General features: G+C 39.4%; 1 protein-coding gene and 1 long non-coding RNA gene across 3 annotated transcripts in view; both read right to left on the bottom strand.

The window, feature by feature from the left end:
- Window positions 1–543: 543 nt before the first annotated feature.
- LOC149537846 (uncharacterized) overlaps window positions 544–16,008 on the bottom strand; it is a 35,180-nt gene continuing 19,715 nt past the window's right edge. Inside the window, exon 4 of one of the 2 annotated variants that reach the window (XM_089799250.1) lies at window positions 544–1,692. In XM_089799250.1, coding sequence (XP_089655376.1) covers window positions 920–1,692 — 773 coding nt within the window. In that variant the 3' untranslated portion in view covers window positions 544–919. Of the gene's footprint in view, window positions 1,697–16,008 lie in introns of both variants that reach the window. The other variant, XM_089799251.1, reaches the window with a different exon arrangement.
- Window positions 1,656–9,097, bottom strand: LOC149537847 (uncharacterized). The gene is made up of 2 exons (XR_016355923.1): window positions 2,737–9,097; window positions 1,656–2,535 (listed from the first exon to the last, which is right to left on the bottom strand). It is a non-coding gene; the product is annotated as an uncharacterized LOC149537847 (long non-coding RNA).

Raw genomic sequence — 16,008 nt, 5'->3', positions numbered from 1 at the left:
ATAAATGCTCATCACAATAGCCTGCACGGAAATCTGGAGGCTTCACCGATGTGTCTGGAGACTTCTTCTATTTTAAAGCAATTTAATTGTTGGGAAAATTATTTTTCTCCCTACCGAAAATAGTGAGAGCCAATCATATTGCAAGGAAATATTGTTATTTTGAATTTTTAAATTGTTCAAATTTTAAAAACTTTAGAAAAGACAAATAGTTCACAAAAATTCTTAGATTTCATGGGCTAGTTTCTGCAAAAGATTACATTTAATTGGCATCAAACGGATGCAATAGTTTCCTGCACGGCAGGAACTAATAAAGCTCAAAAGGTTGTTTAACAATGAATTCCCCAAAAATCTGATTATGACAGATATGAAATCCCCAAAATATCTGATTATGGCATCAGCTCCCCCAAGAAGGATTATGCGGATTACTCAACAGAACATCTGATAAATATAGAGACATTTTCAAATAAAATAGAAATATTAAAGAATAAAATACTTAGATTGGAAAAATTCAAATATTTGATAATCTAAAAATATATAAACGGCTTAGGAAGAAAATCCACAACTTTATACATCATAAATATAAACTTTACACTGCTTTGGTACAACACGTACATAGAAGGATCTTCCATACGTTTCATTAGCATAAGGAATCTGTCAAGAAATTCACATGAAACCAAGGTTCACGCTAACTCTTGACAGTGAGTGAAAGTATTGCCAGAATTTAATAGAAATATCTACCACAAACTAGATGATCGAAGATGTTCACTCATCTATCTTGCCCGTATATGGCTAAACACAGATATAAGAAAACTCTCTGCAATATTCTAAGAGAATTTCCAATTGTAATTCATTTCCAATCAATTTCAAATTACATGAATGAATAGATATTTAATTCTTCAGTTTGAGTCGATAACCGCAGCTAGGAGGAATCTGCACTAATAATATCATCTTCTTCTACAGTCAACCAGTCATTTGACTCTCGACTACCTGGCTTTTTAGCATGTCGCTCAGAAGATGTCTCTCTATTGTGTGATATATGAAGATCTAACATTAATTTTGAATGACTAGGACTGGAATCCTCTCCACTGGAGTTGTGACTAGTAGAACCCTCTACATAGTTTGTAGTCTTATCAAGCTGAACCCATCCTTTCGATGCTTTCGATGATGAGTGAAAGCTCTCTTTTACATTGGAATAAGCTGCTTGCATATTGGCATCATCTTCATCTTCGAGATCACTGAATGAAACATCCTCCTCATTTTCCAGCCCAGACCTAGTAGTAACTGGCACATCCGTTCCAGCAGGCTCTTCCTCTAGCCAGTCATCTACCTCTTCCTCTTCATATTTGTATTCTGAAAGCTTCACTGTACCAGACAACACAGTCTTATTCTGAATTAATGGCTCTTCATTATGTACCTGATCACTAAAAATTCCTCTTTGAGTAGATGTTACTGCAGTCTGGTCTTCAATCTGAAAATCCTTGGGAGCCACTGACGTTGCAGCTTGAAGAGAGACGATCTTGAAAGATTCTGACTTATCATTCTTTTCCAAAATATTTGATTGTTTTGAAAATGTATGCAGCTGAGGAAGGAATGAATTCTTTTCTTCAGAATATGAAATGTCACTCACAATATGTCCACGTTGATCTTTAGTCCTGTTTTGCAATTCTTGCATGAGCATTCCCCTTGCCTCCACTATCTGTGCACCACAAAAGATAAATTGTCAATGCTCATCAAACTCCTAAATTAATGGTGCTAGAGAACTTCCAAAAGCAATATTCTATCTTCAAGAGAAGTTCCTGGGATAGCATTCTGCATATGTGGAGTAGTTTTTCAGTTCAGTCAAAAGTTACAGAAACATTAAAAGAAGCATCAGTACAAAATTAAAGCCTCAAGATAGGAAACAATATAAGCTGCAGGACGCCCTACTGATTTACTCAACCTCTAAGAGAAACTCATTCCGCAAAATTTCGTTACTGCCACGAAAAGATTATATAAGTGTGTATTAAGTAATTGTTTGGAAATAAATCCAAGATTGATTAATGATGATCACATGAAGTTCAGGTATGCCTTGCTTTTTTGTTCTGCCACTATTTCAGAAGGATCAGGTTCCTTTGCCACCAGCTGCGTGAATGCAACTTAAACTAGATATTGAAAACCAAAATACATTAGTATGAGAAGATTCAAAAAAAGAATCATAACATGTCCTTGCAGCAAGATAATTAGACAAATTCTACAAGACCTAAGAAAGGCATTTATTTTATTTATTTTTTTGTATTAGTAAAAGAAGGATAGAAAAGTTTAAAGGCAGATAAGAATTACATTCATAATCTGCTTTGAAAATTCTAGGCTAGGGCAGTAAAAATTGAGCATATCAACCCTTAACAATACCCTCCTATCAGGGAAGGCATCTCTATATTTTGCCTAGTAATAAACATTTCCATCATTTTCTTAGATACACTTCCTGATTACAAAACCATCAATTCCATCAGACTGTTTGATCTGTCAGTCACTCTGTTCAAAACCCTTTTGTCCAGCCTGCAAAAAAATCGAATAAAATTTAAACGAAAACAGCAGTAAATAAACAGAACAGATAAAATAAATTTATTAATGTCCAAAGAAAGACCACAAAGGGTCCAAGGGACTGCCAAAACAAAGTAGGGGCCTGCCCACAACAGGGAGACCAAACAGCACCCCAGAAGAGAAAACCACGACAATCAAAAGCAAGAAACAACAAACCACTGGATAACAGTCCAGATCAACCGTGAAAAAAATCCAGAACCGATGGATAAGCCAAAGGGCGAGAGGAGACCCCAACCCAATACTGCGGACCGTAAGAGGTGGAAGGAGAAGATCGCTGCTGAGTAGGACATCTGCGGGGCCTCACAGTTTTGGGAAGGCCAGAAGAGGGGGTCTCAAGGGACTGCTTGGTGCCGCATGCAAGAGAAAGCACCAAAAAGAAAGAGGCGATAAGCTGACTGGTGTATTGTCTCAAAGGGAGCCAAATCTGAAGAGGGGTCACACAGCCTCAAGGCTTCCTAAAGATAAAGAGCCAGGGAATGCTGATCCTGAAGAAGGCGAAGAAAGAATGGACCTCCCTGAACAGGTGATCAAATCTCCCTCTGATCTCATAGTAGATAGGGCCCCAAAAAAAAATGTCTGCAACTTGGTCTTCCCCACACTACAAAGCTGACAAATCTTATCCTCCCTAGCCAGCTGATGGTTGCTCTGGATGCGCAACCAATGAGATCCCACTCTTAAGGAACCAAGAGAGATGCATAGGGAATGCAACCAGCAACAGGAGAGGTAACTGGAACAAACTCCAATCCCATCCTCAATCTCTAAGAAATGATCTGCATAAAAAGCCATCCTAGGGCGAAGCCGCCCATGGGGGTTAGTCCAAGTAGTGTGGGCATACTGACTATAAATGTTTGTCGTAAAGTGCCTATTGAGCTCTTGTCTAGAAGTAAGAAGATGATGGAGGGCATCCAATGAGTAAAAGAAAGGAGGAAGACAATCAATTGCAATTCTGATCAAGCCCAAAAGAGCTGAGGCCCGAGCAAGGCAACCCCGAGCCCAACTCTGGGAAGCCAAAGCTGCAATAGCCTTCAAGGGGCAAAGAGTCATGTAGGAATATCTATGACACCCCTTTGAAGAGTCTGCAAAGCCCCTAAGCTGTTGCAAGAACCAAACAAGGTCAAACATAATATTGAGCTTGAAGGGGTGGGCAACAAATTCGGCAAAACTGATATTGTGAGGAGTGGACTATCTACATTGATGATGCGCGAAGGAAAAGAGTTGACCCAATGACCAATCCGACACAAAAAAGAGGGTCACCAAACAGCTAAACCATAGAGGACTCTCAGTCTAATCAAAGCGTTCAGAAGACTCATCTTGAACGTGGTGTCCTGGAAGCGATGTCAAAAGCACTCTCTCCAAAAGGGCCAAAGAACCATACCCTTTGTTATGTGTAGTTGCACGGCAGTTCTCATGTTGAAATTAGGTCCAAAGAACTTGACCCTCAAACAAGTATAAGAGGAAGAAACCTCAACACCCTGAAAGAAGTCGATGTGGGAGGTCTTGAGACTAGTGAAGATCAAACCCTTTGTCTTGCCAACATTAACTGTCAGCTATTGCAAACCACAAAAAAAAAGCATAACCATCAAGAAGTCTTTGGAGAGGAAGCAAGGAGGACCAAATCACCCTCCAAAGAGCAAAATCAAGATCATAACTTGGTGTAAATCAAGATCATAACTTGGTGTAAATCAAGATCATAACTTGGCGTAGAGCACAACCGTCTCTAGGAAGGGAGTGCTCGTGAAGATAGGCCTCAAACTCATCAATATAAATCCCAAATTAAGTGCGGGATAGGGGACAACCCTGCTTTACCCTGATGGTACTCCTAATGAAGTCAAAGATCCCATATAGGGTCTTGATGCAACCCACAACATGCTCATAAAGTCTCGTGATGACAGCCAAAAGGGTCTGAAAAATACCAATGTTCTGAAGCCTCTAGAAAAGGGTCGTCCTAGGCACTGAAACAAAGGCTTTGGGAAAGTCCACAAAGCAGCAGTAAACCTTCAAGGAGCGATGGTATGCCTCCTCAATAACAGCTCTTAGGGTCAAGATTTGATCCATGGTTTGATAGTCCAGTCTGAACCCTGTCTGTCATATTGCCCTGAATTGACATTGATCCAACTCACCAGAGAGAGGAGTGTGTGAAACTATACCATACAATTTGGAGAAAACGTGACTGTGATAGTACTGCAGTTGTCTGAATCTGAGGTGGTGCTCGCATTGTGGATCGAATGGATGATATATTGTACCAAGTGGGGGGAACCCCATACAAACCACCTAGTTAAAGAGATCAATGAGGAAGGGCCCAAAACCGTGAGAAAACTGTGAGATTGTGCTTGAAAAGTTTAGCTTGGAACCATTCCTTGTTTGCAACCCTACTACTACTCATGTATTTAACAACCTCTCTAAATGGGTAAGCGAAGTGCGAAGGGAATCACAGCGCTAAGAGATGAAGAGGTGCTTCTTGTGGCAAAGGAAAAGGCAGAAGGACTTCTTAAGCAAAGGAAAAGAATTGGGATGGTGAGTGACAGCAAGGCATAAGGTGCGGTGGAAGGATTTGCATTCATCATAATACTTGTTCATAGGGCAAGGGTTCTTACGCTTCAAGGATAAGTTGTGGTGAGAGAATGCAAGGAGAGCGGTTTCCCAACTAGAAACGGAGCAGTCAAACAAATTGAACATGCACAAGAGGGTAAAGAAGTTTGGGGGACAATAGTTTGAGATGGTGTTGGTCGCCACTGTCAAAGCAAAGGGAGATGTGGGGGGAACGGGGGAAGAGGAAAGGGAGGGGAGGGGGGCAGATGAGGGGAACAACCAGATGGAAAGGCTAAGGAGAGCATCACTAGGTAGGGGGATTGGAGTGATAAAGAAAGGGCTGACAAAGGAGATGAAGAACTAGGAAGGGCATAATTAACCATGCTCGCTATCCTGCATTGAGGCCAACACTTGAAAGACCTAGAGTTGGGGAAGTAGGGAGGACCATTCAAAACACCAAGTCCGAAGACTCGCAAAAACTACAGGTGGCGTTCATACTTTGTGAGGGGGCCCAACATATTGTCGAAGCAATTTTGAAGTCTCAAAGCTGCCAGATTAGTCTCATGAATACACATATCCACAAACCAATTGTGGAGGGGGGTTCTATAAATCTCTAGTTTGTGCATTGAAATCTCCCATAATAAGAATATTCCAGACAGAGGAGAACTAAGAGATGTTGTCAAATAAGGGTCACCATCATGGCCAATATGCATGGCATAGCAAAATGAAGTTGGGGGAAAGTAAGAAACAGCAATGAGGATGCCTCTAAGATGTCGGGCCAACTGACTAACATGGATGTGCAAAAATCTCACATAGGTGTCGAAAAGAACGACTGTGATACGACCCTAAAGGCGATTGCCAACCAACCAAACAGCCTCGTTGCGCCCCACAACTCCTGACCTCATCCCCAAAAGCAGAAAACTAGTGAATGCCAGTGACACCGAGCAGAGAACAAGTCGGGCTCTCATGAGTTGTAACAAAAACGAGATCAGCCAACCCCTGTGCATCTTGATGTAAACCTGGCATGGACCACAACATCCCATTGCCATTCCAACAGCTAATTAGTCACCACCAAGCTTCCCCATACTCAACCGCTGATGAGACCATCATAGAGCAGCTGTGGCATCTCAGGATATCCACCCGGGAGGGAAGGAGTCCCTAGTAACCACCTTTAGGTTCCTGATAACAGCCCAATTACCCTCATGTCTAGCCTTGACCACCAATTCCCTAGAATGTTTTAACTTTGCTACCTGTGATTTGGTGAGATCCTCATCCAAAAATATCCTTGTGGGAAGTGTGAAAAATTTCCTCTTGGCATGGAAGACACTAAGACGATCAGTGGAGGGTACTAAGCAAAGGAGAAGGGTGCTGTCATAACCAATCCAAGCTCTCTAGAGTAATATCTGTGATATAAAAATGTCCGTTGAGGAATGAATAGCCTGTAGAGGGGGGTCAGAGGATGGAAGAGGGAGACCGTGGAACTTCAGATTAAGCTCACGCAGCCGCCTCGCTCTATCTTTAAACTCGGAATCTACCAATTTGTCGCCACCTGACAGCAGTGCACTGCTGTTGCAAATCTTGGCCCAAGTTTTCAGCTTCTGTTCAGTTTCAGATTTCAAAGAGGACTGTTTACTGTCTAGCTGAGATTATTTGTCTTTAATTAGAGTTGATCTGTTGTTTGAGGATATCATTTTTGGCCAATTGCGATGAAAGTTTCCATGAAACATTTGTAAGTTGTTCTAAGTTGGAATTTATCTGTCATTGAAAACCATCACACTGAATGACCAAGGATGACATCCTGTTCATAACCATCTGCATTGTCAATCGGAAAGCCTGATTTTCAACCTCGAGTTTGCCTAATCATTCTGCCAGTTCAGCCACCGAAGCTCCATGAGAAGACTTCCATTGATAAGTTTATATGGGAGTTGAAAGCACCTCATTGCAGATAAACTCCACAAGGGAGTTACACAGAGTGCTAGGAAGAGACTGCCTACAGACCAGGGCTGCTGCTGGAAGCAAGCCAGTCAAACAAATAGAAGAAGAACCCATCTGGCAGTAGAAAGTGAGCCAGCCACAAAGCCAAGAAGAGAAATGACACAACCAGCCAGCAGAGCAAACCGAGAACTAAAGCAAAGAATGGAAGCACAACTCAGGAAGGTCACAGGAAGGAAGCAGAGCACCATGGGCCAGGCACACACAGCCGGATTCCAACAAAGAAGCACCATGAATGAGCACAACCATTCAGAAAACAACAAGAAGAAAGAGAGCACCAAAAACAACAGACCACCAGAGGAGGAAACAAAGGAAGGAGTAGAGAACACATGCCCACAAGGCGGAAAAGACTGAAACAAGCGAAGAGATTCCAGATGCAGATTCAGCAACAGAAATAAGTTATAACTGACTTGTGAATGGACCAAAGACCATGCAGAATGCCAGAAAAATCCCAACCAAGGGAGGACAACAGAAATGCGCGCACAAACAAACAGGCCAAAAACACAACCAACCAAAGATGCCAAGAGCCGAGCAACAAAAGTGAAGCACCCCACACAACACCAACGACCACCAGTAACAAACAGACCAACCACAAGCATGCACAACAGACTGTCACTAGCTAATGCTATTTTCATAGAACACTGCCAAATTTATCGTTACGGCCACCTGGATCTGTTCATTGATATATACATCAACCTTGTTTCCACAAAACTCTCAGTCTACAGAACTCTGCAACTAGCTCTCCATCTATTAACACAGCAGTGAAGTGAATTTTGTACATGCCAAGCAAAACTCAGAACAGTGTGTTTGATAATTTTTATCCCCATAACACTAAAACGATGGGAAGATCAATCAACCCTAAGAACAATGACAGTCAATTGCAACAACCATCAAAGTAACCACCACTAATCAGGAATCCCAATAATTCACCTGACAGCTCACAGAAGACCGCCACCATCAATTGCCCACAATCCAGGCTTCATCCATAGACCCACGCAACCAATGTCAGAGCCCTGAACAACTGCCTCTAATATGGCATTTTGTCTCCCTGTAATCGTCCGCATGGATAGGAACTCAATAATCGACTTCGACTGAAGTCAAAAACTGACAATGTCCTCTAACAGCATCATACATATTTGAAAGTGTTCCAGCAGAGTTTCACACTCACTTCAGCAGCCTACCCCAAGACTCGAACAACCCACGTGATTTCAGCAGCAAACCAACCACTCCAGCAGCAATATGTCAAACTTCGGTAGCAACTTGTGCTCTTCTATTGCACTTCTGCAGCCTCCCGGTCACTTCAGCAGCCTGCCCAACTACTTCAGCAGCACCCTCATGACTTCGGCATAAAGCCCAACAGTTTTCAGTAGCCAAACATCAGCATTGTCCACAATGATTTCCAGTTGCACTTTCATCTTCAACAGTAGTTCGTTCTTCAGCAGCACCTACACACTTAGGACATGATCCAACAATCCTACCATCCGATCAGATCTTGATTACTTAACTCATCTTCAGATCATTGTTTGACCTTACTTCAGTTAAATGCAAGCTTAAATGCTCTGTGATTGAAGGGTTGCATTTTCAATGGCTGTTCTTGGCACTTCAAAATTAAGTCCCAACTTCTCTACAGTTCATTAGTTTATGCTATTTCACAGGTTGTTTACATTTTTAACAACCTTGGCTACTGTATCCTTGAAAGTTATCCTTTAAATCTTGTCAGATCTTCTTTCTTAAAGAAAACCATAGTAAATTGTTTCATCTGTTTCTTTCGCTCCCCCATTCAGATTCTTCTTCAAAGGGTTCTTCATATTTTTCTTGGAGGTATTTTACAATCCTGTTGCAAGCAAAAGATAACTTGACAGACTCACAATCCCTCCTGTGTTTAAAAGCTGCACTCTCATTAAACAAGGTCTGTTTGCAAAATTAACCAAATTAAAAAAGGCATTATTTTTGTTATCTTTTTTCTTAAGTCCAATTCCAGACAAATGTATGTATATGTTGAAACTATAAATAACTAAAAAATAAAAATAAAAATAAAACCTATAAATATCTTAAGGGCAGGAAGCCATTACCATTGAAAATTGACCACAAGATTAAAAACAAGAAATCACAACAATAAAAGGTTAAATAAAATAAAATGCAGATTTAAAAACCAAAAGAACACCTAATTATCTATATAAATATGTGTGTATGTGTGTGCGCGCACACACACATATATATATGACATATGTATGTATGTATGTATACATATAGATATATCTATAAATCTATATGTAGATATATATATAGATATATATAGATATATATATATATATATTAGAAAACACTACTATACCTAATGAGAAAGCACTATATATCCACAAATATATATGTGTGTGTGGGGTTATTCTCACCTATGCAACACTATATGTGTGTGTATGTACATATATATACATACACACATATATATACACACATACACACATCCATATATAACTACTGTATAAGAAAACACTACTATATATACAATATACATAAAACTAATATATATAGATATGTATAAAAGACTACAAAAAATTAAAAAATTAAAAACTAACTGAAAGGAATATATAGCAAAAAGGACTTTGAGAGACTAAAACTAATAAATATGATATATATATATATATATATATATATATAAAATTTGCAAGTAAATATAACTAAGAAAAGAAATGTAAGGACAACAAAAGTAATAAAAAATTATGACAAAAGAAAAGCAAAAGCCAAGAAGGGTACAAGAAAAGACATCTACACTATGAGACAAGACAACCAAATAATCCTAGAAAAGGGTTGCAAGACATCGGACGAGGACAATCCTAGAGAAACAACCAATGTGGGGAGGGGGATAACTAAATGAGAGAAACAAAATGAGGGGCAAACAAAGAGACCTCTAAGGAAAGGAGGAGAACGGGCAAGAGGAAAGGACTCCTAGCCAAAGCCAAACAAACTAAGAAAGGGGATAAGGAGAAGACAAAACAACCACACCAAAAAAGAAGCAACATGATGGACAAAAGGGGGAGAGGAGGAGGGGGGTTGGCGGGGGCAAGGGAGTGAGCAAGCAAGAAAGAGGGAGGCTGCCAAGGTGCAAGGACTACCTAGGGGAGGGAGGGGGCAAGGGAGCATCAATGATGATGGCATTTACCGATAGCACATTATAGAGGCTTCCATGACATGCTTATGGACCACCCATCATCTCGGTTGAGGTTGATGGGATGGTAGCTGATTTCAATAGCCTCCCTTGGAAAGGATTTGGGCGCTCTCCAAACAAATGTGATGTTTGGTGGAAGAGGAGTGCTCGCCTAAAGCAGATTTTTGGACCCTCTCATGCTTGATGTCAACACTATGCTCACGAATTATGGTGCAGAATGAGTGGCATGTTTCACCAATATAGGGGGCATCACAAGAGCACACAATCTTATAAACTCCAGATTCCAAAAATGAATCTTTGGGATCTTTGAGCAAGGGGCACAATTTCTCAACTTAGAAAGAGGTTTGAAAGCGATGCGAAGGCCCTTTTGAGATAAGATTTCAGCAATCTTTTGGGAGATGCCATCAACAAAAGGGAGAGATGCAACAAATGGGGGAGCGTTCAAGGAAGGTTTGAGGCTAGCACAGGAATGGAAGGAGGACTTGGCTTGGTGAAAAGCCTTGGAGATTTTCTTATGAGAATACCCATTACGCCTGAAGACCTAGCGAAGATGGTTAAGTTCTTCGTTTAAGTAGTCCTCATCACAAATCCTATGGGCCCTTAGGGCAAGGGTCTTAAGGATGCCAACCTTTTGGTTGGGGTGATGGTGAGATAACAAATGGAGATATAAGTCATTATGGGTGACCTTACAATGCACACGCCGACCAAGGGTGTCATCCGATTTCCTGATGAGGACGACATCAAGGAAAGGCAAATGGTTATCTGACTTGAGCTCTTTGGTGAAGGAAATGTTGGTGACTATTTTTTTTGGGGGGGGGGGTGGCTTCAAGTTTGTGAAGACCATGTGGCCAACAAACATTGGTGTCATCAACATATCGCTTCCATCAACTAGGTTTGAGGGGAAAGGAGTGGAGGGCCATCTCCTAAAAGGATAAGGTTGTTTGATTCTCTCGTTTAAGTGAATTTTAGTTTTCTAAAGGGTAAGCAAGTATGGCGTCAACTAGACTAAATGCATTAAGGCAAATTTTAAGCAAAATATAGATTGGGACTATAGTGCTTTAGATGTTGAGATGGGTTCTTGCACTTGATAATTGCTAAAATCTCATAAAACGTCATATTGCTTTTTGGACTCCTAATATTTTACTCATGCGAAGGATAAGATTTTTTAGATTTGCTCCTTAAATGGATTTCAGTTTCTAGAGGGTAAGCTTGGATTGTGTTAGCAGATATAAACTCCGTGACTCCCTATCGTCTTCAAACTGGATTTATACTGAAGATTTGCATCAATGACTTATAAGTATAGGAACATTCTCTATGCCTAAATTGCTAGAGATCTTAGTGTTGTGATTAGAGAAAATATTTTCATGTTGAGTCACTTATCAAGTTATCAACAAATGTAATGAAATCACTTGCACAAGAGAAGAAAATAATAGGAGATATGTTGTGGATACTTGATAATACTTGAGAATAATATGCCACTTTAACGGGGTAAACCTCCAAATATTGTCATTGAGAACGCAACTCACAATATGATGATGGTAAATCAACCTCTAGCTACTATGTATAGCCTATTGATGCCTTGGACACCACCCAAGTTGACTTAACTAGTTATAGAAAGCTTTAAATTGATGGTATAACTATAATTGATAGTTAACGATAGCCATAAGCTAACCACTCACAATCCTATGCACGCCATATGATTAAGAGTGTTGCATGGCCCACCCTTCACTCCATCAAGCATCACTCGTTGGCCTTTTTTTTCAATATGTTGAGAAAATATTAGATTAAAGGGATGAAAGTATAAAAGTCATCCCAACTTTATTGCTATAGAATAACTCCCTTCTAGATTTTATTTTTTTAACCTATGTCCTACATGCCAAGACAGAGAATTGGATATAGAAGTAGGCTTAAACATGTGTATTGCATGTTGCCTATGATACTTGTGCCCAAGAAGAAATTAGTCATTCAATTTTTTCTTTATGATTTTCCCAAATAGATTAAGTGGGTATTGTTAGGATTAAGGTATCATCTACTTTGTAAATTCTTAAAAATGTCCTTAGGCACTTATAATGTATTGGGAACATAATTTGAAATATTTATTCTCACTATTGTTTGTAATAGAGGTGAAGGGTTCCACTTATAACAGTATAGGTGATTTTTGGACACAATTATCTAATATTATTTACCCCACATGTGGACACCTACAACTGGATGTTTAATGATGATTGAAGATGGAAAATGAGTAATTGTGGGCTTCACCTAGCAGGCTTTTGGAAGAGGCTATAGTCTCTTGGTAAATCATCATCTATTTCATTTAATGTAATACTTATCTTCCATGTTTGGGGATCCAAATTGGAGGGAATGGATTGGAGCTAAAGTGGTGTCCTTTTACATTTTATGGAGGTAATCCAAGGGGTTGGGATATTTGGAATGTGGAGTCTTCTTTGGACACCTTATTTGGTGCTATAGATCTCTTGGTATGTCTATATAAATAGCTGTTTGGATCAGAATTAGGACGGAACAATTGAATGCTAAGTTAATTTGTAGGAACAAAGACAGGTTGAGGTATAAAGAGGCTGTCCATAGGTATGCTCAGCAAAACCATTCTACTAAGGGGTGTAGAATGTGGTGAGTTGGAAGTTAATGCCAAGTGTAGCACCAAAAATGGATAAGTCAAATGAACAAAAATCCACCCCAGTGTCCGACCATAGAGTAACAATCTAAGAACCTGCATCTTTCTCAACTAAAGCTTTATACTGCTGAATTGTACTGAACACGTGTGATCTATTCTTTAGAAAATAAACCCACATTTTTCTGTTGAAATCATCAACAAATAATTAGAAGTATCTAGACCTATTAATAAGAGTGTTCATTGGCCCACATGCATTAGTTTGAACCAATTAAAGTACCTTGGAGGCTCACCACTAATCACCACCTCACAATGGTGTCCAATGCTACTTCCCTACATGACAAGTTCCACAAATGACATGACGTTAAGTCTAAATCTCGAGTAGATCAGCAACCAAAATCTCCTCGGATAACTGAGAAAGATAGTACACTTTCAAGTGCCTATAACATTGATGCCAAAGTTTGCTAATAGAAGTACTCTTTGTTTCCATGGTGTGCTCCTAAGAATCACTGGAATCAACAAGTCTATAAAGGCCACAATCCTCAAGTCCCATAGCAACTATTATGTAAGTCTCCCAATCAAAAATGCTACAAGTATGCAAAATGAGAACAATATCCAAAAAGGGAGAATACCTAATGAGTTTACTAAGAGAAGATTTAAGTTTCATGCCTAGAAAATAGTATATATCAAGAAATATTAAATTTCTCCCTCCATAGTGAACCTCAACATTATCTTTACCGACAATTGTATAATCTTCTCCTCCAAAGATTACCAAATTAGAGAATGGTTCAAATTTTGTGAACCAATCCCGATGATGAGTAAAACGTGGAAAAACCCTTGAATCCATATACCAAGCAAAAGAGTTCACTGGATCTATAGTCCTTTTGGCCATTAATCATCGAAAGTAAATTCTTTCTAATCAAAGTGCTCCGCAACATTTGCTTTGGATTGAGACCCTCCCTACTTCTTTTGCTCAAAAGTAATCTAAGTCAACAATCAACCTTCATGTGACCATACTTGTATCAATAGTTATACTAAACATTATTTTTATTCTTGTTGTTCTAAGAAGAACCAAAGCCTTTCAACTGAGAAGATTGAACCTTCCCTTGTAGACGATTTTGCAAAGAACACTTGCTTTATGGAGGGTGAACTGGAACTACTCCCAAATTGTTGTTTCCAATTATCTGTTGTAGAAGATTATTGCAGAGCTATCAAAACTTCAAATCAACATTTGTTGAACTAATGGTGAGCATTTTAATATTAAAATGCCCGTAGGATTTCGGTAGAATCTTCAAAGTAATGACCACCATATCCTCTTCCTCCATTTTTCTTCCATTTGCCTAAAGCTGATGATGGATGGACTTGAACTTTGTCAAATGATCCTGCAGAGATGTCCTCTTGTCCATCATAATTGAAAAGAGCATGTCCTTGAGACAGAACGCATGGCTCTTATCCCACGTCTCATGGAGATCCTTCAAATGCTTCCATAGTTCAGCAACTGACTTGCCTAAAGGCATTTGCAGCAACTGATCGTCAGTCACTAAAAGATTAACAAGCATCACCATTTCACGGCTACACTCATCAAACTTCTCCTAGTCCTTCCCAGCAACTTTAGGACCAGTGGCAGTGCCAAGAGCTATATCCGCCAAGCAGCATCAAACATAGTCATCGTGCACTACTTTCAAGTATTATAATTTTCCCCATTGTATTTTTTACTGCTTTAAAGCATGATATTTGTCAAGTATGCCATTCTACATGCTTTCAAGACACAGAAAACAAAGGACTTTGCAAAATTGCACATAACCCAAAGCACAAATTGTAATGTACAGACCCCTAGGCACTAAATAACAAGTCAAAACTAGCATGTCTCAGAGAGTCTGAAAATTTGTAGTAGAAAACCCGGAAAATTTGCAGAAAAAACTAGAAAATAAAGCTTCCACCAAGACCCGAAACCCATGGTCAAAATTCTGTTCTCCCAATCTGCAGCTTGTGCAGTGAGAAATCAGAAATATGTGAAACCAGAACCCCAAGCAGACACCAAGAATTGAGAACAGAAATCCTGTCAAACAAAGCGCTAGCTGTGTCAAAAATGGCTGAGGAAGAAAATAAATCTCCAAACAGAACAAAAAAAGGGGAAACTCAAGGTCTGAATCGAATGTCAAACTGCAGACCCTGCAAAGCTCAGGTTGAGAGCACACAAAAAATCGTGAACCCTAATCTCTGGTGTGGCGAAAGAAGAACCCACCGAAGTTGTTCGAGTGCAGGAAAAAACGGCTCCAAACAGCCTGAAAATGCTATTGCAGGCAGAAAAGGGTGTTAGCAGAAAAATGACACCAAAAAAATGCCAGAAGAAACCCATGATCAAGCAAAAACCGCTCAAGAAGAAGCAATGAAAAAAATGAATTTGTTTCCTGCTCTGATACCATGTTATGCAAATAAGACAACGGTAATTGCTTGATTACTATTGAATAATGATCAACCTTAAAAAGGCAATTACATTGCTGAAGTTACTAAAACAAAACCGAGGAAAAGTGGAATCAGGAAATAGAAACATTCTAACTAAACTAAACTCATAGAATTTAAACAAAACAATACAATATTGACCTTTACCATATGTAGATATTACTCTAACATTCCCATGGGTGGAAAAGTCATCTTTTCAAACATTTTTATAAACAGAAAAGGTGTCAATACGTAATTTCATCCTCGAGTAATAAAATTGTGAAAATAGCATACCCCTCAACCTCATTTAAGTCTACACTCCCAAACCCCAACAAGTTATTGGGATCTCGTCACACAAGAAACTTGATTACAATTACAAGGTTACCAGGAATTGGGATCGAACTCTTGGGTGTTCCATAGATACTATTGTCAAAACTTGGCCAAAAAAACTCTTCAGATGAGGCACCTTCTACATATTACACGGATGTGGAAGTGGTATTGTGAATTGCTGTGATTCAAATGAAATCATAACAATTGTTTACTTCAATTCCCTCGATGAAGAGCAATTAGAGGATTTTGACATTTTACAACTCACTAAATTGAGCATTTATGAGTCTTTCTTTTTTAGCAAATTATGAGGTATGTGAATATTTTCTTTATTGGCAATTAT

This window comes from Cupressus sempervirens, chromosome 9 (assembly GCF_028749045.1).
Source record: "Cupressus sempervirens isolate cs-2001-9-10 chromosome 9, ASM2874904v1, whole genome shotgun sequence".
Taxonomy (NCBI): domain Eukaryota; kingdom Viridiplantae; phylum Streptophyta; class Pinopsida; order Cupressales; family Cupressaceae; genus Cupressus; species Cupressus sempervirens.
Note: the sequence above shows the minus strand (reverse complement) of the source record. Positions and strands in the feature narration are given on the sequence as shown.